Source organism: Panthera tigris, chromosome A1 (assembly GCF_018350195.1).
Source record: "Panthera tigris isolate Pti1 chromosome A1, P.tigris_Pti1_mat1.1, whole genome shotgun sequence".
Lineage (NCBI taxonomy): Eukaryota > Metazoa > Chordata > Mammalia > Carnivora > Felidae > Panthera > Panthera tigris.
The window spans coordinates 186,889,887-186,913,219 of NC_056660.1; the positions used below are offsets into that span (position 1 = coordinate 186,889,887).

At 44.7% G+C, this 23,333-nt stretch overlaps 1 protein-coding gene and 1 non-coding gene across 9 annotated transcripts in view; one reads left to right on the forward strand and one right to left on the reverse strand.

The window, feature by feature from the left end:
- Positions 1-4,646: 4,646 nt before the first annotated feature.
- On the reverse strand, positions 4,647-4,758 carry LOC122232133. The gene has a single exon (XR_006209495.1). It is a non-coding gene; the product is annotated as a U6 spliceosomal RNA (small nuclear RNA).
- Positions 4,759-7,688: 2,930 nt separating this feature from the next.
- CCNJL (cyclin J like) overlaps positions 7,689-23,333 on the forward strand; it is an 82,877-nt gene continuing 67,232 nt past the window's right edge. For 6 of the 8 annotated variants that reach the window (XR_006220248.1, XR_006220242.1, XR_006220241.1 and 3 more), the window contains exons 1-2: positions 8,454-8,540; positions 8,935-9,049. Coding sequence is in view for 3 of the 8 variants with exons in the window: in XM_042993218.1 (XP_042849152.1) it covers positions 8,984-9,049 (66 nt within the window). In the remaining 5 variants the exon portion in view is untranslated. Of the gene's footprint in view, positions 8,161-8,453; positions 8,541-8,926; positions 9,050-23,333 lie in introns of those variants that run through there. The other 2 variants (XM_007077608.3, XM_015535481.2) reach the window with 2 other exon arrangements.

The following is a 23,333-nucleotide window of genomic DNA, read 5'->3' on the forward strand; positions in this document are numbered from 1 at the left end:
TTTCCCCACCTCCCTGACCCTGTTCTACTCTCTGCTTCTCTGAATTGGATTTTTTTAGATTCCACACAGAAATGATACCATGTCTTTATTTGTCCTTCTGTAACTGGCTTATTTTGCTTTGCATAATGCCCTCCAAGTTTATCCATGTTGTTGCATACAGCAGGATCTCCTTTTTTAAGCCTCAATAATATTCCAGCGTGTGTATGTATTCACACACTATGATTTCTTTCTTTTTAAACATTTTTTAAAGTTTATTTTTATTTATTTTGAGAGAGAGAGATAGAGAGCAAGTGGGGGAGGGGCAGAGATCCAGGGAAGACAGAATCTCATTCAGGCTCTGCCCTATCAGGACAGAGCCCGATGCAGGACTTGAACTCACTAACCATGAGATCATGACCTCAGCCAAAATCAATAGTCAGACACTTAACCAGCTGAGCCACCCAGGCGCCCCCATATTATTACAATTTCTTTATCCATTCATCCATCCGAAAACACTCAGGTTGTTTCCGTGTCTCGGCTGTTGTGAGTAATGCTGCAATGAACTTCTTGATACATGCACATCTTATCAATACTCTACCTTTGGCTTGTTGATGAGTAAGGAAGGGCAGAAAGGAAAAGGACAATGGGTTGCCCCATCCCTTCCTTTTCTTTGGTGTCAAGAAATGTGGTTGCCTAATATAAGGAAGCAACACCAGTAAGGATTTGAGAGGGATCCTTAGTCATTCATGTTTCTTAAAATGCCATTGCCTTCTGTTATAGGTTGAATCGTGACCCTCCAACACCCAATATGACAGAATGTGCCCTTATTTGGAAATAGGGTCATTCCAGATGTAGTTAAGACGAGACCATACTGGAGTCGGGTGGGCCCTCGATCCTGTATCACTGACCAGTGTCCTTTCAAGAAAACTGTGAAGGTGGAGGCTGAGAGTGCAGTTATGCAGCTACAGGGCAAGGGACACCACGGATCGATGGCCACCTCCAGAAGCTAGGAAGAGGCAAGGAAGAAGAAAGGATTCTATCCAGTGTCTCAGAGGGAGCTTGGCCATGCAGACACCTTGATTTCACACTTCTTGTCTCTAGAACTAGAGAGAATAAATTTGTTGTTTTAAGCCACCCAGTTTGTGCACTTTGTTACAGCAGCCCTAGGAAATGGATGTACCTTCTTTCTGTGTTCAAACCAAGTTCTAGTTCAAGAGAAAAGCATGGCCCCTCGGGGTTGTCTCCAGGAACTCCCATGCCTCTTAGGTCCACTGGAATTCTGTGCGGCTGGGACATGGATAACATCAGATGCGAAGGGCGGCAAGGAACAGCAGACAGTCTTGCTGGCTCATGCGCATGTTCCGCTGTCTCCTCAGACTTCATTTACAAACACAGTTTCAAAGATAAAATTCTTAAGCATTTCAAGTGGTGATGGTAGAGCGTTAAACCAAGCACAAGGCCATTCTGATCACAGGCCTGTGCAACTGCATAGATCACACACCCATGAACGGACCTCCATTGAGAGGGAGATCTATTTTTTACTTTTTGATCTCCTACCTTTCTTTTTTAATTAAAAACAGTGATATGGGCCAGCTTTACAAATGTCCTAGGTTTTGAGTTCTGTTTGCGAAATGCTGCCTTTTTATTCTTCCTGCCTGCTTCTGAGACCTAATCTGTAGAGTTGTATCTCAAGAATTTCTAGTTAAGGATCATGAAGGATTTGGCCAACGTCCTTCTGACTATGTAGAGCACCCAGCTAGAAACAGTTTGAAGGCGTTGGCTTGGTTTCTGGTTAAAGACCAAAGTGGTAAACAAAGCTTATGTCTCAAGGTTTATGGCCCAGATGGCTTCCTTCTGTTCCCGTAAACAGAGCCAGCCTTCATGATTTGGGTCCTAAATGAAGCAATGCAAACCATTAAAACCCAATGGAAACACCACTCAAAGTATATACCCCATGAAAAACAGAGTGCTTGAAAAATTTACATCACTGACTCCTCCGCCACTGCAGGGCAGGGTATTTATGGCAGCAAAGGTTGGAAACAACCTAAATGTCCAGCAGAAGAAGACCAGCTACATATCTCACGGTAGATCCATTCCCTGGGACATGGGATAACTGTGCAGCTCCACAGCCACGGCCATGAAACCAAAAGGAAATAACAAGGTGCAGAGGGATGTATACCATATGCTACCACCCATGTGAGAGGAAAAAGGTATAAATGTCTATGTTATTAAATGTACAGATCACTTCTGGAAGGAAACATAAGGCACGGGTTATACTTGGGGAGGAGAATGAGGCCTGGGACCAGGGGGAGAACACATACATTTCACCATAGTATATATTTGTAAAATGACACCTTGTATCATATGAAAACAAAAAGAGAGAGAGAAAGGGAGGTTAAACTGAGCATGTGATGATATTAGATTGATTTGTCCTCTGAGGAAGATTGGAAAGGTCAGAGAAGTTTTTTTGCCCTTATTTTATATATGGGCCAGTTATCAGTAGATAGGATGCTCTTGCCCTAAATCTTTGGTTTCCAGCCTGTGAGCTTCAGAAATTCGGGGTAAGAGGGGGTTCAGTGGTTCATAGTAAGCACTTGATAAAGGTTTGGTTTTGAATGAATGAATGAAGGAGTGAACAAATGAATACTTCTTGGCATGGGTGGGGTGTAGGGGGTGGGAAAGGGAACTCAGTTGCACGGTTCCCCTGCTGGCCCCAGAAGAGGCTAAGGGCACTGACATCATTTCTACCTGCGGACAGCGATGCACCACCAAAACCATCAGTGCAATGTATTTTTATTCTTCAGAGATACTAGGAAAACAAGAGTCTTTGAAATGATACACAAAGGACTGCAGACTATGAATGGTTTTTACAATCTTTTGAAAATCACTCCTGGAGAAAAGCCAACTTTCTGCCTCCCTCTCTCTCTCACTTGTCAGAACTCCTGATAACTGAGGGGTGCCTGGGTGGTTCAGTCAGTTAAGTGTCTGATCTTGATTTTGGCTCAGGTCATGATCTCACGGTTTGAGCCCTTCGTCAGGCTCTGCACTGACAATGTGGAACTTGCTGGAGATCCTCTCTCTCCCTCTCTCTCTGCCCTCCTGCACATGCATGCATGTATGCTCTCTCTCTCTCTCTCTCTCAAATAAATAAATTAATTACAAAAAAAAGAACTGCTAACAACTGAGAGCTGAAGTTTAGGAAAAGAGAGACTCCAAATTAGTGAATAATAAAGGCCCTTCGTGTACCCTGCATAGAAATATTATAATACTGCTATGAAAAATAAAGAACAGGGACACCTGGGTGGCTCAGTTGGTTGAGTGTTCAATTCTTGCTTTTGGCTCAGGTCATGATCTCACTTTTCTTGAGATCCATCCCCACATTGGGGTGTCTAACAGTGTGGAGTTTGCTTGGAATTCTCTCTCCCTCCCTCTCTCTCCTCCTCCCCCCCTCAAAATAAATAAACAAGTAAACTTAAAAAAATAAAGAACAGCAACAACAAAAAGCAAAACAATACTGAGAGTCATTTTTTTTTTAAACCTTATTTATTTTTGAGACAGAGAGACTGACAGAGTGAGAGCAGAGGAGGAACAGAGAGAGATGGAGGCAGAGAATCCGAAGCAGGCTCCAGGCTCTGAGCTGTCAGCACAGAGCCTGACGCAGGGCTCAAACTCACGAACTGCAAGCAAGGTCATGATCTGAGCTGAAGTCGGATGCTTAACTGACTGAGTCACCCAGGCACCCCTGTGAGTTGTTATTCAATGGAAGGCCACTCTAGTAATTTTACCATGTGATTCTATTTTAATAACATTTACTTTTTTTCTGATTATAAGAGTAATGCATGTTTCTTGTAGAAAACTTAGAAATACAGATATCTTAGAATAAAAAGTAAAATAAAATTTTCCATAATCCTACCACTGATTGCACAGTTAATACTTTTATAAATATTCTTCAGTTTCTTTTGCATGTGTGTTTAACCAGTCCTGTTCTAATCATGATTTATTATTTAACCAGTACCTGTTCTAATAGTTCACTACAGTAAAAAAGCATTGTGATAAAACCACCTGTAAAGAAATCTTTACACTCATCTGCTTTTTTTTTTTTTTTTAATAAATTTCCAGAAGGGTGCCTGAGTGGCTCAGTCAGTTGAGCATCTGACTCTTGGTCATTATCTCACAGTTCATGAGTTCGAACCCCACTTTAGGCTCTGTGCTGACAGCTCGGAGCCTGCTAGGGGTTCTCTGTCTCCCTCTCTCTCTGCCCCTCCCCGCTCACGCTCTGTCTCTCTCTCAAAATAAATAAATAAGCTTAAAAATAATTAAAGGGGAGCCTGGGTGGCTCAGCTGGTTAAGCATCGACTTTGGCTCAGGTCTTGATCTCACAGTTCGTGGGTTCAGGCCCCACGTTGGCCTCTGCTGACAGCTCAGAGCCTGGAACCTGCTTCAGATTCTGTGTCTCCCTCTCTCTCTCTGTCCCTCCCCCACTCGTGCTCTGTCTCTCAAAAATAAATAAATGTTAAAAAAAAATTTTAATTAAAAAATAAAATAAAATGAAATTTCAGAAGTGGAATAATTAGATCAAATGATATATTAAAAAATTTTAGTAAGACCATCTTTTAGTAAGATAGGATTATATTCCCAACAACACCAAACATATATTTGTCCCAAACATATATTTGTCAACCTTGCATGTTATATTTTTATGTGTCATCTTTACACAGGGCCACGATAATCTTCTCTGCATTGTTCCTATTTTAGTATATGTGCTGCCAAAGCAAGCACTCACATGTTATGTATAGATTTTTTAAATTTTTATTTATTTTGAGAAAGAGCACGAGTGGGGGAGGAACAGAGAGAGAGAGGGAGAGGGAGAGAATCCCAAGCAGGTTCTACACGGTCAGCACAGAGCTTGACTTGGGGCCCGATTCCACAAACCATGAGATCATGACCTGAACCCAAATCAAGAGTCAGACGCTTTACCTACTGAGCTACCCAGGCACCCCTCGCCTGCTGTATTTTTTTTTTTTAATTTTTTCATGTTTATTTATTTTTGAGAGACAGAGACAGAGCACAAGTGGGGGAGGTGCCGAGGGAGGAAGACACAGAATCTGAAGCAGGCTCCAGGCTCTGAGTTGTCGGCACAGAGCCCGACGTGGGGCTCGAACCCACAAACTGTGAGATTATGACCTGAGCCAAAGTTGGATGCTCAACCAACTGAGCCACCCAGGTGCCCCTATTTTATTTTATTTTATTTTTTAATTTTTGCCTGCTGTGTTTTTAAAAATCCTCAACAAAGATGTATCACAAAGTTTCTAAAAAAATTTTTAATGTGTTTGTAGGGAGTATGAACATTAAAAATTTTCCTTTCACATTTATTTATTTATTTTGAGAGAGAGAGATAGAGCACAAGTGGGGGAGGGGCAGAGAGAGGAGACACAGAATCCGAAGCAGGCTCCAGGCTCTAAGCTGTCAGCACAGAGCCCAACACAGGTCTTGAACCTGTAAACTGCGAGATCTTGACCTGAGTCGAAGTGGGATGCTTAACCATCTGAGCCACCCAGGCACCCCAGTATGAACATTTTAAAAATGATACTAATCCTTTTGAATTCCTTCTTTCATGGCATACATGAAATTCTGAATTTTGATATGTTTCATGTGGTAATCATTTATGAGAGGTTCAGATAGTAAGATCTACCTTTTGTCACATTTGTTAAAAACATTTTCTCCAATCTGTCATTTGCCCTTTTTGTGACATCTGATATATCTAACTAACTCTTGCATATTTACTCGAATATATATACTCATCCTTGGCTTTCTTCCTGTGCTTTATATCTGGGCTTTCTCTTCTGAAATAATGCACCTATATTTTCTCTTAATTGTCTTCTATTTTGTTGTTGTTTGTAGTTCTTTGGGCTTGATAAAGCTAATTTATAGATAGGGACCCCTAAAACAGAGGCCACCCTAGTAGTCTGTGCCACATCACAAATCTAAACCTAAGTCATTCTGCACTTTTCTGGAAACACCTGGCAAGGAAACCTAATATACACCAATCACACATCTCCAAGTTAGCTTTAGCTAGTTTATCTTACCTTAGGAAATAGGACCTGCTAGCCTTATAAGGAAATCTCTAACCTCTTAATGAGTCATGCCTTGCTTCTGCATTACCTCTTGTAACATTCTATAAAACTTGTTCTTGCCCAAAATCCCTCTGGAAGAGGTCTCCACTGCTGGTGAGACACTGCACTCTCCCAATCCATGGACTGTGTTCCCTTGAATAAAGGACATCAGACTTGTTACTAAATTGTTTTGGTTTGTCATTTGGCAGGTATGTATGTATATAATATATATGTATATATATATTATATAGTACATGTATATATATATGTTTATTCATTTATTATAAATGTTTATTCATTTTTGAGAGAACATGCATGCATGAGTGGGGGAAGGGCAGAGAGGGTGGGGCAGACAGAGGATCTGAAGTGGTTAAGTCCAATGTGGGGGCTCAGACTCAGGAACGGTGAGATCATGACCTGAGCTGAAGTCAGACGCTCAACTGACTGAGTCACCCAGGCATCACTATTTTAGTTTTGTCATTTGACAGGTTCTTATATTAATTTGAATGATGATTGAAATAAATCTCTAGTTTTACTTTTACCCCCAAATTAACTAATTTCCTCAGCCTAATTTATTGAAGAATTTATCCTTTTCCACACAAAAGTGAAATGCCACATTTATCCTAAGATTGGGTTTTAAGTATGTTGTATACGTTTCTAGACTTCAGCTATTCCACTGATGGTTATCAATCCACTCTTGTATTGACACCACACTATTATAATTATACCTTAGCAATATGTTTTTTTAAATTTATGTTTTATTGTTTTTTTTTTTAATTAATCTTTACACTCGACGTGGGGCTCGAACTCATGAACCCAAGATCAAGAGTTGCATGGTCTTCCGACTGAGCCAGCCAGGCACCCCAGGTTAGCAATATGTTTTAAGATTTGGTAATATAGGTCTATCTCCTCCATTTTTTAAATTTAAAATTCTTAGATTTTCTCATGGATATTCTTCCATTTGAATGTTACAGAAAGTGTTACATGTTATCTTTTCCAGCCTCATCTACCTACAATCATTAGAATTTTATTAAAGGACTAAATTTGGGTAAAGTTGGTATTTTCACCTTCTATGTCTTCAAGACTTTCTTATTATGTTTCAACTTTTATAATGTCTTCATTAAAAGCCTTTATTTCTCAGTAACTTTATTCCTAGGTATTTCACACTTTTACAAGAGTATATATACTGTATAATATACGTATTATACACTATATATATTTTACATTAAAATTGTTAAGCTCCAGTTGAAGCTTGTCAAAGCTGACTTTAAAATTTTTTTCCAGGTGGGTATGTGCTTTCAGGAAACCAGTCAGAAACTAAAGGCGCTTTAGTGGTGGCTATTTATTGAGTGTTCTTTTTATACCTGACATGGCAATTATCACTTCACACGAATTATCTTCTTTAATAATACAGTATCTTCAACAGGCTGGTGCAATTTTTATTCCCATTTTACACAAGAGGGTTCCCCGTCTTAGAACACGTGAGGAACTCGGCAAAAATTATCCAGTTTGTAGGTGGGTTTGAAACAAGTCTGCGAATCTCAAAAAGTATCACAAAAAAACCATCAGCCAAGAGGACAGCCCACTGTGGTGCCAATAGATCAGCTGATTAAAGGGAGTGCCTTTCCGAAAACAATCAGCTGAATTAAAAAGACAATGCTTTCCATCCACGGTACCGTTGGTTTTCCACCACTCCAAGACGCAGATCTACACTCTGCAGGAACACAATAAATACCAGTTGATTCACTGAGCCTCCTTTTGAATTCAGGACTCGTGGGTAACCAAGAGCGGCTTTTCTGGAGCGTTCGTGGGAATTGTCCGTTTAGAAATCTACCTCCCCATCTCGAGACGAGTTTTAAAAAAAAAGAAGAAGAAGAAGAATTAAGAAAGAAAAAACAGGTGGAACCGACGTAAAATTGGCCACAGCAGCGCACGCGGGAGACAGAACTTTCTGGGGGCATCCTGCCCGCGCTCTTCACGCGTGGTGCGCGCAGGTGGCGCTGCGGTCCCTGAGCTCCCCGCGGAAGCCGGCGAGGAGCCCAGGAGGCCACCCAGAGCCTCCGCGAAGGTGAGAGGAAGCTTTCCACCCAAGCGGGGGAGGCGGGCGGGCAGGAAGCGGAGCCAGCGCCGGCGAAAGAAAGACTCCAATTCCCAGCCCCCCGCCCCACGGGGTGCGGGCCGCCGGCGCATGCGCGTGGCCCGGCCCCCAATTCCCCCAGCGAGGGAGGGAGGCCCCCGGCGGCCGGGAGGCTGCGAGCCGCGGCGGGACCCGAGCGCAAGCAGGGGCGCGGCGGCGACGAGGGCGAGCGGGGCTGCGGAGGCGAACGTCGAGAGCGTGGGGCGCCCCGCGCGCGCGCGCCCAGCCGCGTGCAGACAACCGAGGGCACCGCCGGCTTGGCCCTGAGAGGGGCCTGGCACCCGCAGCCCCCCACGCCCGAAGAGGGATGCGTGAGTTTCGCCCCGGCTCGAGGGCAGGATGTGGGAGCAGGACAAAGGCTGGGCGGCGGGGGAGGAGTTGGGGACGGCGAGCCGGTGGCCGCTGCCGGAGCTCCAGCCTTGGGTGAGCTAGCGGAGTCGGCAACTTTCTGCGCAACTTTTGCAAAAAGGAAGATAAAAATTCTGCAAGTTGTTGCAGAGTTCCAGGTGGCCCCGGCTCCCTCGAGCAGAGGGCAAGGGGGCACCGCACCCTTGGCTGGGACCGGAGGCGACCACCGGCTCCTCTCAGCGGGGTAGGAAGGGGCGCCCATTCGGGCCCTGGCCGGGGACGAGCGAGAATAGGGATGCCGCGGGTCCGAGCCGGGGAGGCGTGCTGCAGCTGCTCAAGTTGCCCGTGTCCACGCAGGGTGCGCCCTGAGAGCCCGGTAGCGTCGGATCTCTGTGCTGCATACCCGATGATGGATGAGCCGTGGTGGGAAGGGCGCGTCGCCTCAGACGTCCACTGCACCCTGCGCGAGAAGGTCAGTTCCTCCCTGCCGCGGTTGTGTGGCTGGGTATTTAAAGTGCCTTTGGGTCTCCATTCGATGTCCTCTGGTCGTCCCTTGTAGGTACTGGATCTCCTGATGGCCTTGCTTTCTTCCTGCCCTTAGCCTTCTCCCGGAAAATTGTGGGGGAGAAACTGGAGATTGGAGAGCTTTAACTGGTTTACTGGTTAGGAACTCAAGAGATCGCGACTGTAGTCCTTAAAGCTATATTTCCCATAATATTGCCACAAGAGCTTATTTTAAGTGGTACCTTTAAAAGAAACAATTATTGTGTATTCATTTTAATGTGAAATTTAAAAAATGAAAATCCAGCAAGTTCTGCATAGGATAAATGATGCTGATTTCCCATTGATTGTAATGACCTAACAGTTCCTTTTAAGATAGTAAAAGTTGTGACTCAGTAGAAAGAAATGTTAGGTAAGCGAAAGTGTAAGGTATATAGAAGTTATGTCTCCCTCAAAAACAAAAACAAACAAACAAAAAAAACCCCACAAATCTCTAGGATGGAACTGAGTAAACTTTAAGAAAAACCAGTCTAAATGAGAGGCGACAAAACTGGGAGGCTGTGAGGAGAAAACAAACACTCCCCTGCCAGTTTGCCTCTGGGGGCAGCTGAAATGGGATCCCTGCCCTCCCCTCACCTCAAAGGAAGTGCTGATGGCCACTGAGGCAAGGGCCTGTGTGTCTTGCCTTCTGCCTTTGGGCTGAGACTGAGAAGGGTGGTTTGGGAAACAGGTGTGAAATAGAGGAGTATATTGGTTCTCTAGGGTTGCCTTGAGGAGAGGACTTAAAACAATAGGAATGTGTTCTCTCACAATTCTGGAGGCTACAAGTCCAAAATCAAAGTGTTGGCAGAGTCTTTCTGATCCTTGGCCTTTCTTGGCTTGTAGATGCCTCGTTCCAAACTCTGAGCTGGTTGTCACACAGCGTTCTATGTTTGTTTTTTCTCCTTATAAGGACACCAGTCATTGGAATAAGGTCTCCTTTAATACAGTATTTTAATTTAACTGATTACATCTGAAAAGACCCTATTTCCTAGGTGGACATGAATTTGGTGGGAAGGGGGTGGATACAATTCAACCCAATATAGGGAAGGAGAGGTCTTCCTAGTGGGGTACCTGGGTCCCTACACAGGTAGTGCATTTGCATCCAGTGTCTGTGGAGTTCTCCTTACAAAGTCACCAGATATTCAGGGTTGTTGTTTTTTTGCCCCCTCATTAGGGACTGGCTGTCTTCCAGCCAAATTAATATTTTTTTCTTTTGCCTGTACCTGTTAGTCTATCTCTGTCTTGTGTTGGTTACCCAGGCTGTAGCTTTTTTGGTCTTCTCCCTGGAGCAGAATGGCCAAGGTGCCACACATTCTGAGCATCTGGAGAAGAAATCTAGGTCTTAAAGTGTTAGAAGGCAGAGATAGTGGGTTGGTAGGCCAGGCAGTATAGTCCTGGTCCTTTTCTGGAGGTAGTGGCTAAATGAACTAGTAAGAACTGCCATGGAAATTGGGTTTCCTTGTTGATCATAGGCTTGAGTGGTTATCAGTTCTCCTCATAGCTTGGGAGCAATGACTGGTATAATTTGTCTCTTTCTAGCAGGAAGGATTTCTGAAAGCAGTATAAACTCAACCAGCTCAGTCACCTGAGAATCCCCAGTCTTTTATATGAGTGTTCTGAACACCCCTCCAGCCACTCAGAGGAGCAGGGGCAGGCGGTCCCCCATTAATTGTGCCTCACCCAAGCCATATCGCTCTTAGTTTCCTGTTGGGCTGCCTGCCTCAGAGGGAGAAGAGCTTTGTCGAGGCTTTACAGGATAGAAATGGAAAACTCAGGGATTGATGCCTAGGGTCCTCTGTGACCTTGAAGCTGGTCTTATCAGGGCAATCCCAGGTTACTTTGGTTTATAATGTAAATGACCCCCCCCATATTAACTATTTTCCTCCTTTATTTCCACTCGCTGTTCAAAGAAGCAGATGCTTTTTTTTTTTAATGTTTATTTTTTGAGAGAGCGTGTATGTGAGCAGGGGAGGGGCAGAGACAGAGGGGGACAGAGGATCCAAAGTGGGCTCTGTACTGACAGTGGATGACAGCCTGAAGCGGTGCTCAAACTTAACAAACCTTAAGATCATGACCTGAGCCGAAACCAAGAGTTGGATGCTTAATCGACTGAGCCACCCAGACGCCCCAGATGCTTCTTGAGACAATTTGGTTTTATGGAGAGTTTGCAGAGAAAAGCGAGAGCTAAGGGGAACCCAGCAGCCATACCAGCCTCACCTTTCTTAAGGAATTTCTTTCTTAAGGAATGAGGGCTGGCCTTTCATTTTTCCCAGAGTAATTTTTTAGTCAACATCTATTCTAGTACTACATTTCTAACACTGTAGAACAATTTTGTGAGTGTCTGGCACACAGTACACACTGTTGTTTGTCAAATGTTTCCAGATAAACACAAAGCGTGTTTGTGTGTGTGCCGTTGAACTGTCATCATCGACCCGGGCGTGGTTATGCTCAGTTGACTGATGCAGGAAGCAAGGCTTGATCACCCAGCTAGTGGAAGCCCCACTTTGTCAGATGTGCCATTCCAGAATAGCATTACACTGTAGTGTGTAAAATGTGACACTGTGGAAAGGAACTGTGGTGTCAGATGCACACTAGTTATGGCGGTGAAACCCCGAGCTGCTTGTATGACCTCTCTAAACTTCTTTGAACCTGGCTTCCACCGTCCATTCTTCCCACCACCACCAGAACTTAGATCGTGTCAGTTCCCTGCTTAAAGACCTCCGCTGTCATCCCATTGCTCTCAGTAAAATTACCAGTTCTTACCTGTACCTGTAATATCTGAAATAGTTGGGCTCCACCTGCTCTCATCTCTTGTCTCCTACATTGGCCTCCCCACATTGGCCTCCTTTCTCTTCCTTTAATAAGTCAAGCTCATTTTGTGTCTCAGGGCCTTTGCACTGGCTGTTCCCTCTATTTGAAGTCTGCCTTTCTCTAATACTATTCCTCTGTGTCTATCAAAGCATCCTATTTTGTTTCCTTTATAGTATTTACCAGCATCTGGAATTATTGCCTGTTTATTACCTTTTCCCCTACACTAGAATGTACGCTCTGCAAGAATAGTCCTGTGCCTGTCTTGTTCAGTGCCAGGTGTCCGTGTCTAGAATGGAGCCTCCCTGATCTGAGTGGAGTGGTGAAAAGAATGAATCTTCTTTAGTTTCCTTTTCTGTAGCCTGGGGGGTGAATTTGATAGGAATGTTAGGAGTGATGAGAGGACCTAAGAACTGTGGTAGGCACATGACAGGAATTGTGCCCTCACACTTACCGATTGCTGAGTGGAAGCTGAATGTGAAACTGATAGTCCCTTTCACATAGGGTGTATGCAGAGTAAGGCTTGGGGTTTGTGACCACCTTGTGAACGCTTCACAAGTGTGACAGGTAGTCCTGATTAAGACAAGGATCATTATCCCTTTGGGCCATTGGATGGTGATGGGGTTGAGGCTGGGAGAGGCCTCAGTTGGCCAAAAGTCACGTACCTGGGACCCAGAAGCTAGGTGCCCTCGGCAAAATCTAAGCAGCCATGGAACCCTCCTTCCATCCAGATCGCTCTAGAGAAGTGTCTCCCTCTCAGGCCACCTTTATCCCATGCTCAGACTTAAATTGCTCCCTTCATCATCTTTCCTGCCCCATTGCTTCTTCTAGAGCAAACCTGGAACCCCTTTCTCCAGCTACTTTCTGTTGGGGTGAAGGGCTGCCAGCCAGTACAGGGGAATCAGGTTTCTTACTTGTAACACCTGTGCCCTTGAACTTCTTCATTGAACATGAGGGAAGGAGAACATGATCACAGATGATCATTGTCGCCAGTGGGGACAGTGAGACTGTTGGTGATGTTTTCTGGTGACCAGGTATATGTCCTCATGAATATTCAGATTAAAGCTGAGAGCCTCCTTCCCCTTTCCCCCCCAAAAGGTGAATCCACCTTAAGTTTAAAATTAGCTTTAAAATAAGTTTAAAATTTAAGATCCCACCCTCTCAAAACCATGTCGACAAGCCCTACTTGTTTTGACCTGGTAGCTTTATCTTCCGGGGCTCCTGGGAGCCTGCATGCTAGAGGTTCCCTCCTTCATCCTGTTCACCTCCTCCTAGGATTGGGGTCATGTGGCACCTTGGGGGTCTCCTTGCCCTGCTCCAGATCTGCAGAGCAATCAGCTGCTTCCTGAAGCTTGCTTCCTTCCACACTTAGAGAACTTGAGCTGTGTGAGACCACATTTCGTGAACCGGTAGACTGATCAAGGACATTTTTACTGATTTGTGATTGAATTTATACAAAGATCTTCCTAAACACCACCAACAAAAGTGACATTTAGCGATGATAATGTTAGCGGCTACTGTTTATTGAGCACTTCCTGATGCCGGCAGTGTGCCAAGCATGTCCTCCATGTATTATCTCACTTCTCATATCTGCCCTAGTGCTGGGATTGACCCTGTTTTACAGATGGGAAACTACAAGACTCAGAGGGTATGAGTGACTCTGTTGAGAGCGAATAGATCATTGTATCAGAGCTTGACCGTAGATTCATTTGCAAAAACGTCCATTTTAACAAAGATTGGAAATGCAAGGCAGGGGAGTCAAGGCTCTTCCATCCGTGGCATTGTAGGCTTTGGCTTTAGTCGGTGTTACAATGACTCTGTAAGTTGGATTTTCTTTAAGCCACCCTGAGAAGCCAGCAGCCATGGGCTCTGGCCTTGCTTTGGGCATTGGAAGGGCTGATTGCCAGGCCAGGGCCTTCCTTATTTGGCTCTGGCACCTCACTTGTATATGGTGCTTCTCACCTTGAAGTGATTTGGCCTTTGCTGTTGCCTCTCCCTGGGGTGGACATGATGGTGTTCTGACCTGCCAGGGCAGAGTAGGGACCCCTCCGGGCCGTCTTCTCTTGCCTGAACTCTGACAGCTGGACACGACAGAATCTCACCCCAGCTCGGTCTGCCACCCCTGGATTAAAGCCACATTGTTTTCTAATGGCTTCTAAAGCTTTCACATCCTTTTATTTTGCACTTCCAACATCAATATTTTTCCTTCTCGCTCTTCTCCCTAAATTCCTCAAATTTCTCCACTGCACGGTTGAACATTTGACTCTTTATAAAAAGTGTTGACCCAAGCCCATGCTCCACAATTTGACTAGGTCACCCCATAATTGGCTTTTCTATTCTCTTGCCCTCCTTTTGGGTTTCTGCACACTCAAGGGACAGTTCTTCCCAAATCATGAGATAAAACCAGATCTATCAATAAGAAAATATTCTAGACACTGGTGACAGAACGTGTCTGCCCAGCTCAGTTCCAGAAATGTGTCATTCAAGCCTCTCAGACCCCAAATGGCTGGTTTTGAGAAGCCCTTGCCTACTGACAAGGCTGCCTTATGGTTGTGGTCTTCAAGGGAGACCCTAAGCAGCTGGCCCTCAGGGCCCCTTTCTGGAGGGAAGGGTGAGGCTTTTAGTATAAGGAGGGGTTTGCTACAGTCCCACTTATAAGGGTGATCTGGGCTACCCCTGGGGTTGTATGCAGAAGACAGAAGATGGAGTGAGAAATGAGGTTGGGGGGCTGGATGAGATGTCATTCATGGTGGCATCCAGCTTTAAGACACCCAGACTCCAGTATCCCTACTTGTGTTCTACAGGAAGCTTGGGGACAAAGGTGAATCAGAACTGGGTGTTTTCTCATGAGCCCCTCTGGTCTTAGACAACAGAAGTGCTCAGTGTGCCCACAGTGCTCACCTGAGACTTGGTCTCTGTGTACCTTATCTGTGGAAGATGCAAGTTATCTTGCAGGCTTCCTTTCATCTGCACCTCAGGATAGTGTGATCCCTGCCCCACCTGCCTCCCAGGTGTCCCAGGAGAAAATACATGGGTATGGGCCTTTGGGGCCTTGATTTTGAGGTGGAGAAGGGGGTTGGCAGGCACCCTGGTTGGCTGGGGAAGCGTATGCTAAGTAAGGAGAGGACATTTAAGGCCTTGAGCTGGCCCTGTGCCCTTGCCCTTGACTTCTTCTTTGTCTTTCTAAACCATACTGCCCCTTGGGTAAAGGGAGTACAGCCAACGATTGTCTGGAGTATCTGAGCACCTGGCAGAAAGAGGTGACACTGGGTCTGCTGTTTTCTCTCTTTTTGTTTTTTTAAATGTTATTAAACACACACACAGACTGGGGTGGGTTGTTTTTGATTTTTTGTTTTCGTTTTTGTTTTGCTTGTTTGCTTAGGAAACTGCAAAAATAAATACAAGCAAAGAAAGTTAGTCTCACCATTTGGAAGTCATTTCTGTTGATATTTTGGTTTAGGTTCTTCTGTTCCTTTGTGTGCATGTTATCATGATACAGTTTTATTTTGTTTTTGCTTTTTTTTTTTTAGTAAAAATGGAAAATACCTTGCCTCAAAACACTCTGTTCATTTCATGCATTTCTGTATCATTCTTCACCGAAATCCTGGCTATTGGACACCAGCAAAAAAAAAAAAAAAAATTAGAAACAGGCAATTGTGCTTATTTAGAATAGGTAATATGAGAACATGGTAAAAAAAAATCCAACTATATGAAAGGGTAGGTAGTAAATAGGCTTTCTTCACCCTGTCTCATTCTGTGAGTTTTTCTCTCAAAGGTGCCACCAATTCCAGCTTCTTGTGCATCCTTCCAAAGTTGTTCCATGTGTAAACAAACACAAATATGGTATATGTTTGTGTGTTCGAACACAAGTAGTGTACTTTATACTGTGCTGTACCATTTGATTTTTTAATGTGTATATTTTAATAATTTAAATATTTTCTGTGAAACCAATGAACAGAAGCTCTGTGACCAGAAGGGATTTTTTTTTTTTTTTGGCATTTCTGTTCATGGTAATTATGAAGGTATATAGTTTTTATTGAATGAATGGACGGACTATTTCTTTTTGGTCATTTTCTATCTAAATATATATTATGGTTCTATAACTTAATTTTTTCCTTCACTGTATATACCAAATAGCTTTCTACATCATTAACTACTTTTCTACAGTATCATGCATCACGTTTTCCTGTGTGGATACACCAGGATTTGATTGGCTCATCTTCTTGTTGGATATTTAGGTGGAATGCTTATTCATTTCCTAAAACTGAGTTATAATCTAGAGTACAATGTACAGATCTTTTTTTAAAATTTTTTAATGTTTATTTATTTTTGAGAGAGAGCGTGCAAGCTGGGAAGGGGCAGAGAGAGGAGACACAGAATCGGGAGCAGGCTCCAGGCTCTGAGCTGTCAGCACAGAGCCCCATGCGAGGCTCGAACTCACAGACCATAAGACCATGACCTGACCCGAAGCTGGACACTCAACTGACTGAGCCACCCAGATAGCTATACCTATGGTACAATGTACAGATCTTAAGTGTGCAGTTTACAGTGTATAGTGAGTTTTGATAAATGTGTGCATTCATGTAACTAAGATACAGAACATTGCCAGAGCACCTAGCTGGCTCAGTTGGTGGAGCACGTGGCTCTTGACCTCTGGGTCATCAGTTCGAGCCCCCCCCCCCATTGGATATAGAGAGAATGCTTAAATAAACAAATAAACGTAAAAAAAAAAATTTTTTTTTTTACGTTTATTTACTTATTTTGAGAGGGAGAGAGAGCAAGCGAGCACATGCACAAGCAGGGGAGGGCCAGAGAGAGAGGAGAGAGAGAGAATCCTAAGCAGGCTCCATACCAGCAACACAGAGCCTGATGTGGGGCTTGAACCCACGAACCATGAGATCATGACTTGAGCCGAAATCAAGAGTCACTTAACCGACCAAGCCACCCAGTTGCCCCAATAAACTTAAAAACAGAATCTTAAGAAGAAAAGATGTACAACATTGCCATTGACCTAGAAAGCTCCTCTGTGCCCCTTCTCAGTCACTCACTCCATCCTGCTCCCAGCCCTAGGCAAGCCATCTACTGTTTGTCTCTCTGGATTGTATTTGTCTTTCCTAGAGTTTGATATACATAGAGTTATACATACGTACTCTTTTCTGTCTGCCTTTTTCTCCGTAGCGTAATATGTTTGAGATGCATCCATGTTATAGCTATTAGGAGTTTATTCCTTTTTCTTGCTAAGTAATATTCCATTTGTTTATTTATACAACACAGCTCTTTCATCCATTTCTCCCTTGTCCTTTGAGGCATTTCTCGTGTACCATTTGATTTTTTAAAAATTTTTTCATATTTATTTATTTTTGAGAGAGAGAAAGCGCGAGCGGGGGAGGGGCAGAGAGATAGAGGGAGACACAGCATCTGAAGCAGACTCCTGGCTCTGAGCTGTCGGCACAGAGCTGGACACGGGGCTTGAACTCACAAACTGTGACATCATGACCTGAGCAGAAGTCAGACGCTCAACTGACTGAGCTTCCCAGGAGCCCCTCTCATGTACCATTTGATTTTCAATAGCGCTGTGGGGGGTGCCTGGGTGGCTCAGTTGGTTAAGTATCCGACTTTGGCTCAGGTCATGATCTCATGGTTTGTGAGTTTGAGCCCCACGTCGGGCTCTGTGCTGACAGCTCAGAGCCTGGAGCCTGCTTTGGATTCTGTGTCTTCCTCTCTCTCTGCCACTCCCCTGCTCATGCTCTGTGTGTCTGTCTCTCTCTCTCAAAAATAAATGAATGTTTAAAAAAATTTTTTTAATAAATAAATAAATAGCACTGCGGTACTGATCCAAGTCTGTCTGTGAGTATGGTCATGGGAATAAATTCCTAAAATGAAATTGTTGGTCACAGGGTATAATTTTGAGAACTTTGCATATCACCGGTTAATTCCTGAAAGGTTGCACCTGTTTGCACTTCCACCAGTGGTGTGGGAGAGTGCCTGCTTCCCAGCAGCTTTGCTAAACCTAGGTATTACTGTTTTGAAAAAAATCAATGCCATTTGGTTAGGTCAAAATGGTGTCTCCTGGCTGTGTTTGAAAGGAATGGGAACCCAGAGTGGGAAAAGCACTGGAGGAGAATAAGGAGGGAACTCTGATACCTTCCCAGACCTGAGGGGCCCCATCTGCAGCAGGGAACCAGCCTGGGACCCATCTTGGGCTGGGTAAGGGTTGTTGAAGTGCCTTCGGCCCTGGCCAGAAAACTCCTAGTGCTCCCTCTTAGCCCCCTCAGTGTGTGCTGCCTCCTACCTCCAAGTGGCACTTACTTGAGAACTGACTCCTTCTGAGGCCAAATTTGAATTGTCCAGAGGCATTGGCTCCCTTAGAGGTCACTGGAGCAGGTAGTGCCAGAGCCTGGACATCCTTTATGATAGAGACATCCACACTGGTACCACGAGCTACTTATTCCAGAAATGATCATCCAGTGACTTGGGTGGGTGGGTGGGTTGAGGGAACAAGAATGGGAAGGGATGGTCATTAGAAGAGAAGCATCAGGAACTAGATTCAATTGCTGTATGGAAAAGTTGGAAAGAACCTAAATGCCCATCAGAAGGGAATTGGTTTCACTGTGGTTGGTCTAACACACTAAAATTTGTGGAGTCATTAGATGTGACATTGTGGAAGACAGCTTTGTGCTTGATGACAGTTGATTTTTCTGATCATTGCAAAAATCCCAGACAGCTCAGAGCATGTCTAATTCTTTGGAGTGTACCTCTGTTTTTTTCTTAACTTTTATGATAGAAATTTTTAAAGATACACAAAAGTAGGGAGAATAGTAAAATGAATCCCCATGTACTTTCCACTTAGCTTAGTACCTGTTTCATCTGTTCCCCAGACAACATGTGATTTTACATATAAATATCTGCTAACAGGCTTTTTTTTTTTTAAAGTAACAACTTTGGGGATGCCTTGGTGGCTCAGTCGGTTAAGTGTCCAACTTTGGCTGAGGTCATGATCTCACGGGTTGTGGGTTCAAGCCCTGCATCAGTCTCAGTGCTGACAGCTCAGAGCCTGGAACCTGCTTTGGATTCTGTGTCTCCTTCTCTCTTTGCCCCTCCCTGACTCGAGCCCTCTCTCTCGCGCGCGCTCTCTCTCTCTCTCTCTCTCTCTCTCTCTCTCTCAAAAATAAACATTGAAAATTAAATGTAACAACTATGCCACTATCACACCTAACAAAATTAACAATTCATTAATATCTATTATTGCCCAGTCCATATTAAGCTTCCCCACTTGTCTCAAAAATGGCTTTTATAGTTGGTTTATTCAAATCATCATCCTGATAAGGTCCATGTATTACATTTCTTAAAAATTACTCTTTAAGGGGTACCTGGGTGGCTCAGTTGGTTGAGCATTCAGCTCCTGGTTTTGGTTCAGGTCATGATCTCGTGGTTCATGGGTTTGAGTCCTATATCAGGCTCTGTACTAACAGTGCAGAGTCTTCTTGGGATATTCTGTCTCTCTCTCTCTCTCTCTCTCTCTCTCTGCCCCTCCCTTGCTTGCTCTCTCTCTCTCTCAAAATAAATAAATAAACTTAAAAATTTTTTTTAAATTACTCTTTAAGTTTTTAATTGTCTGATAGCCTCCCTTCCCTGCACCCCCCTCCCTTAAAAGCATTTTTCCCCATGACCTTGATTTTTGGAGAAACCAGGTCATTTGTTCTGATAAATGTCCCCTACCTTGATTTGGCCTGTTCCTTACTAATGGTGTCATTTAACTTGAGTTCTCTGTTAACAATTTGGTTTATATACTTCCCTACTCTTGTGGGATTTTAGTGTGCTGTAACCTACTTTTTGTCTAGCTAGCTGTCAGCTCAAACATCGCTTCCTCAGAGAAGCCTTTCTTTACTCCCCTCCAGACAAGGTCGGGCCTGGGACCCTTGTTACATTCTCAGACCACCGTGCATTATTGCTTCAGCACTCAGCATGATTTGTAATTCTACACTTATTAATGGGATTATCTGATTTAGAACCAGCCTCCCCCCTAGACAGCAGGCCCGCGAGGGCAGGCCAGGGCCGTGTCTGTTCAGCTCTGAGCAGAGTGACTGCTGCACATCACAGACACCTTATCTGGAGTCTGTGTCCTACAGCCCACACACTGCCTTCCTGGATTTCGCTGTTGAAACAGGCTTTTGGGGCAGGTAGCATGGCTCCCAGTAACTCCACCCTGCTGGTAGAGAAATGGCCTCTGAGAGCTTAAATGCTCAGCCAGGACTTCCCTATTAAGTGGGAGAGCTGGGGCTTTGAGACCGTGCGATCTGCTGTGCAGAGTGTGACTTAGGACGGGCAAAAGAATTGCAGCCAGCCTTGAAGTCAATGATGGGGTAACACGAACTTCCCCTCGAGGGACGTGAGAAGGCGGGGGTTAGTGGGACAAGGCTGTTGGTTCTGAGTTGATAGATCTCGTTAGTCTCTCCTTTTGTGTTCATTTTCTGTTTTGAAATAATATCAAACATACAGGAGAGTTGCCAACACGGTTCACAATTGTGAACATTTCACACATTTGCCTTATCATTCTCTTCTTCCATCTTAATACTTTTTTTTTTTTTTCTGGAAGCAAGTTGCAGGCGTTATCTCTTAATACTTCAGGGCTTATTTTGTATGGTTACTTTTGAGATTGGCCATGAAGTGGTTTGTGGGAGAAGTGTTGTCAGACCACTAGGGATATCTTCCCAGTTGTCAGGAACCTCCCTGGAAGCCTGCTTTGGGAGGAAGGGATTTCAGCATTCTGGTGAGAAAGGAGGAAGCCCAGGGCCACAGGCAACCTTTCTAGACCATGAGTGGGGATGGCAGAATACTGGCTTATTTCCTTGGACCATCTCCATGGCCTTACTGGCAGACAGCCCCTTCAGTCAGCATTTACTGAGCCCCACGTATAACCTGTAGACCTACGGGAGGCTCTGCCAGGAGAGGCTGTGGACTCAACCACACCCTGGAGGCCTCAACATCAGTAATGATAGTCCACATTAATGTACATTAATGGACGCTTGCTTGATACACATTTCCTTCCATTATCAAAGTCCTCAGGCAGCCCCCCCAGAAGGTACTGTAATTATCCTCATTTTACAGGTGAGACTCAGGAGAATTTAGAGAGTTAAATGACTTACCTAAAGCCATGCAGCTACGAAGATGGCAGAGCCAGGATTTGAAGGCCGGCAACCTGGCTCCAAAGCTCACACTGTGAACCACTGTACAGATGGTGACATCCCGTTGCTTAGAGACACGTGAAAAGCTTCAAAGAGGAGGTGCTGTTTGGACTGTGTTCAAAGGATAAGCAGAAGCTCGCTAGGCAGAGAGAGGCGTGGAGGAAGTTCATCTCTCAGGGCACAGGGCAGTGAGTGATGGTCACACAGTGACTTGCAAAGGGCGGTCTAGTGAGTGGGGAGGGGCAGGAGAGGGGCCGGGAGCATTGGCTCTGGGGATGTGGGTCTCCCAGATGTGTACATGTATCCTGCGAGCACGCACAGTGGTATGAGGAGGGAGTGCTGGATCACTGGGAAATGGCCTTGGCCTTGGAGACCTGTGTCTCCAGTGTTGGTGGTGGTCCAGAGAAATCGCATCTGAACCAGGGCAGGAAGTGGAGAGATTTGAGAGTTTGAGGAAATAGAGTCAAAGGACCAGTTAACAAAGGGGAGAAGGGTTTCAAGTTTCTTACGTTTTTCCATTGCTGAGCATGATGGGCCTTTGTCACAGTGAACATCATTCTTAGAAAACTCCTAGCATATGCTAGTTTCTGTGTCCTCTTTAAAGACTCCCACTACCCACCAAGTTGATGTTTATTGGGTGCCTACAATAAGCCAGATAGTGTTAAATCCTTGATTCATATTATCTCATTGATTATTAATGTTGCTTAAGAAAGAAAAGACAAGGAGGGACCCCTGGGTGGCTCTTGATTTTGGCTCAGGTCGTGATCTCACGGTTCAAGTTTGAGTTCCACGTTGGGTTCAGTGCTGAGCATGGGGCCTGCTTAAGATTCTGTTTCTCTCTCCCTCTGTCCCTGTCCCCTGCTTTGGCTCGCTCGCTCTCTCTCTCTCTCTCTCTCAAAAAAAAAAAAAAAAAAAAAAAAAAGACGAGTTAATTGTCCTGACCACTGACCACGGCACTAGTAGTTCCTGAACATCAGTGCATGTTCATTCTTGCATTCAACACCTATTTTTAGCAGCTGACCACATGCTAAACACTGCCAACTGCTGGGAATATAAGTGGTGAACAAAACAAAATTCTTTACCTTTATGGAGCATATAATGAAGCATCAGGCTCGGATGACGTGCACGTAAAGCACAGATAGATGCCCAGCTGTGTCTCCAGGAAGTCAGATACAGTAAGTCAGGAAATGGGGAATGCAGCAGACAGCTAGGGCTGCCTCAGACTAGGTGGCTTAAAACAGTACAACTTTACTCTCTCACACTTTTGGAGTGCTCCTTGGCTTATTGCTGCATTCATGCATTCTCTGTCTCCATCTTGACCTCGTCTTCCTCCTGTATCTGCTTTTGCCTAGTCTTTCCCCTGTATGTCTGGATGTCTCTCTTTTCTGTTCTTATAAGGATACCAGTCATTGGTTTAGGGCCCACCCTAATCCATTACAACTTTATTGTAAGTTGGTCTCATCTGTGAAGGCCCTGTTTCCAAAAGTCACATTCTGAGGTTCTGGGTAGGTAGGGGTTTTGGGGAGACATTATCCAACTCAGGACAGGGGGAAGCCTCCATTTTTCAGGGAATTCTCAGAAGATTCCAATGTCTGGGATCAAATGACCATAGTTGTAGAAACCCTGGACTGTATATCAGCAGGGGAATGGAGGTAGTGGTTGTGGTAGTGGTTACCTTACTGACCTGTTTCAGGCTGCATGGTAGGGTCGAGGTTCCCAGGAAAATCCCTCAGAAGGAATCTGGAAATTGGGAACAGGAAGAGTCGAGTGAAGAGATGTTGGAGCCACAGCTTAGGAATGGTGACCCAGGAGGGAAGGGGGAGAGATCCAGGGGTTGGACCTGTTACAGAGAACCACCATGGAAGGGGGTGCATCATGACCCCTGTCCCTACATAACAGAGCATGTGGGAGAATGAGGGGCACCCCCCATTGAGAAGGTAAGGTGTGAAGGATGTGGTCAAATCAGGAAGTTGCCGAAATGAAGAATATGGGGGACAGTTTATAAAAAGACCATGAGTGTTGTCTTTGGGGGTGTTGGGAGGTCTCTGGGGCAGGACCATAGAGAGGCAGACACACATGCCTTTGGCCGCAGTTGGATGCCAGTAGCTACAGCCAGACCTGTCACAGAGTATGCTCTGGACGCCAGTGGCTGTGGCTCCTGGGAACAAAGAGGCGTGTCCGGAGCTGGCCCTTTTCTGAGTTCAGGGGCCAGTGAGAGAT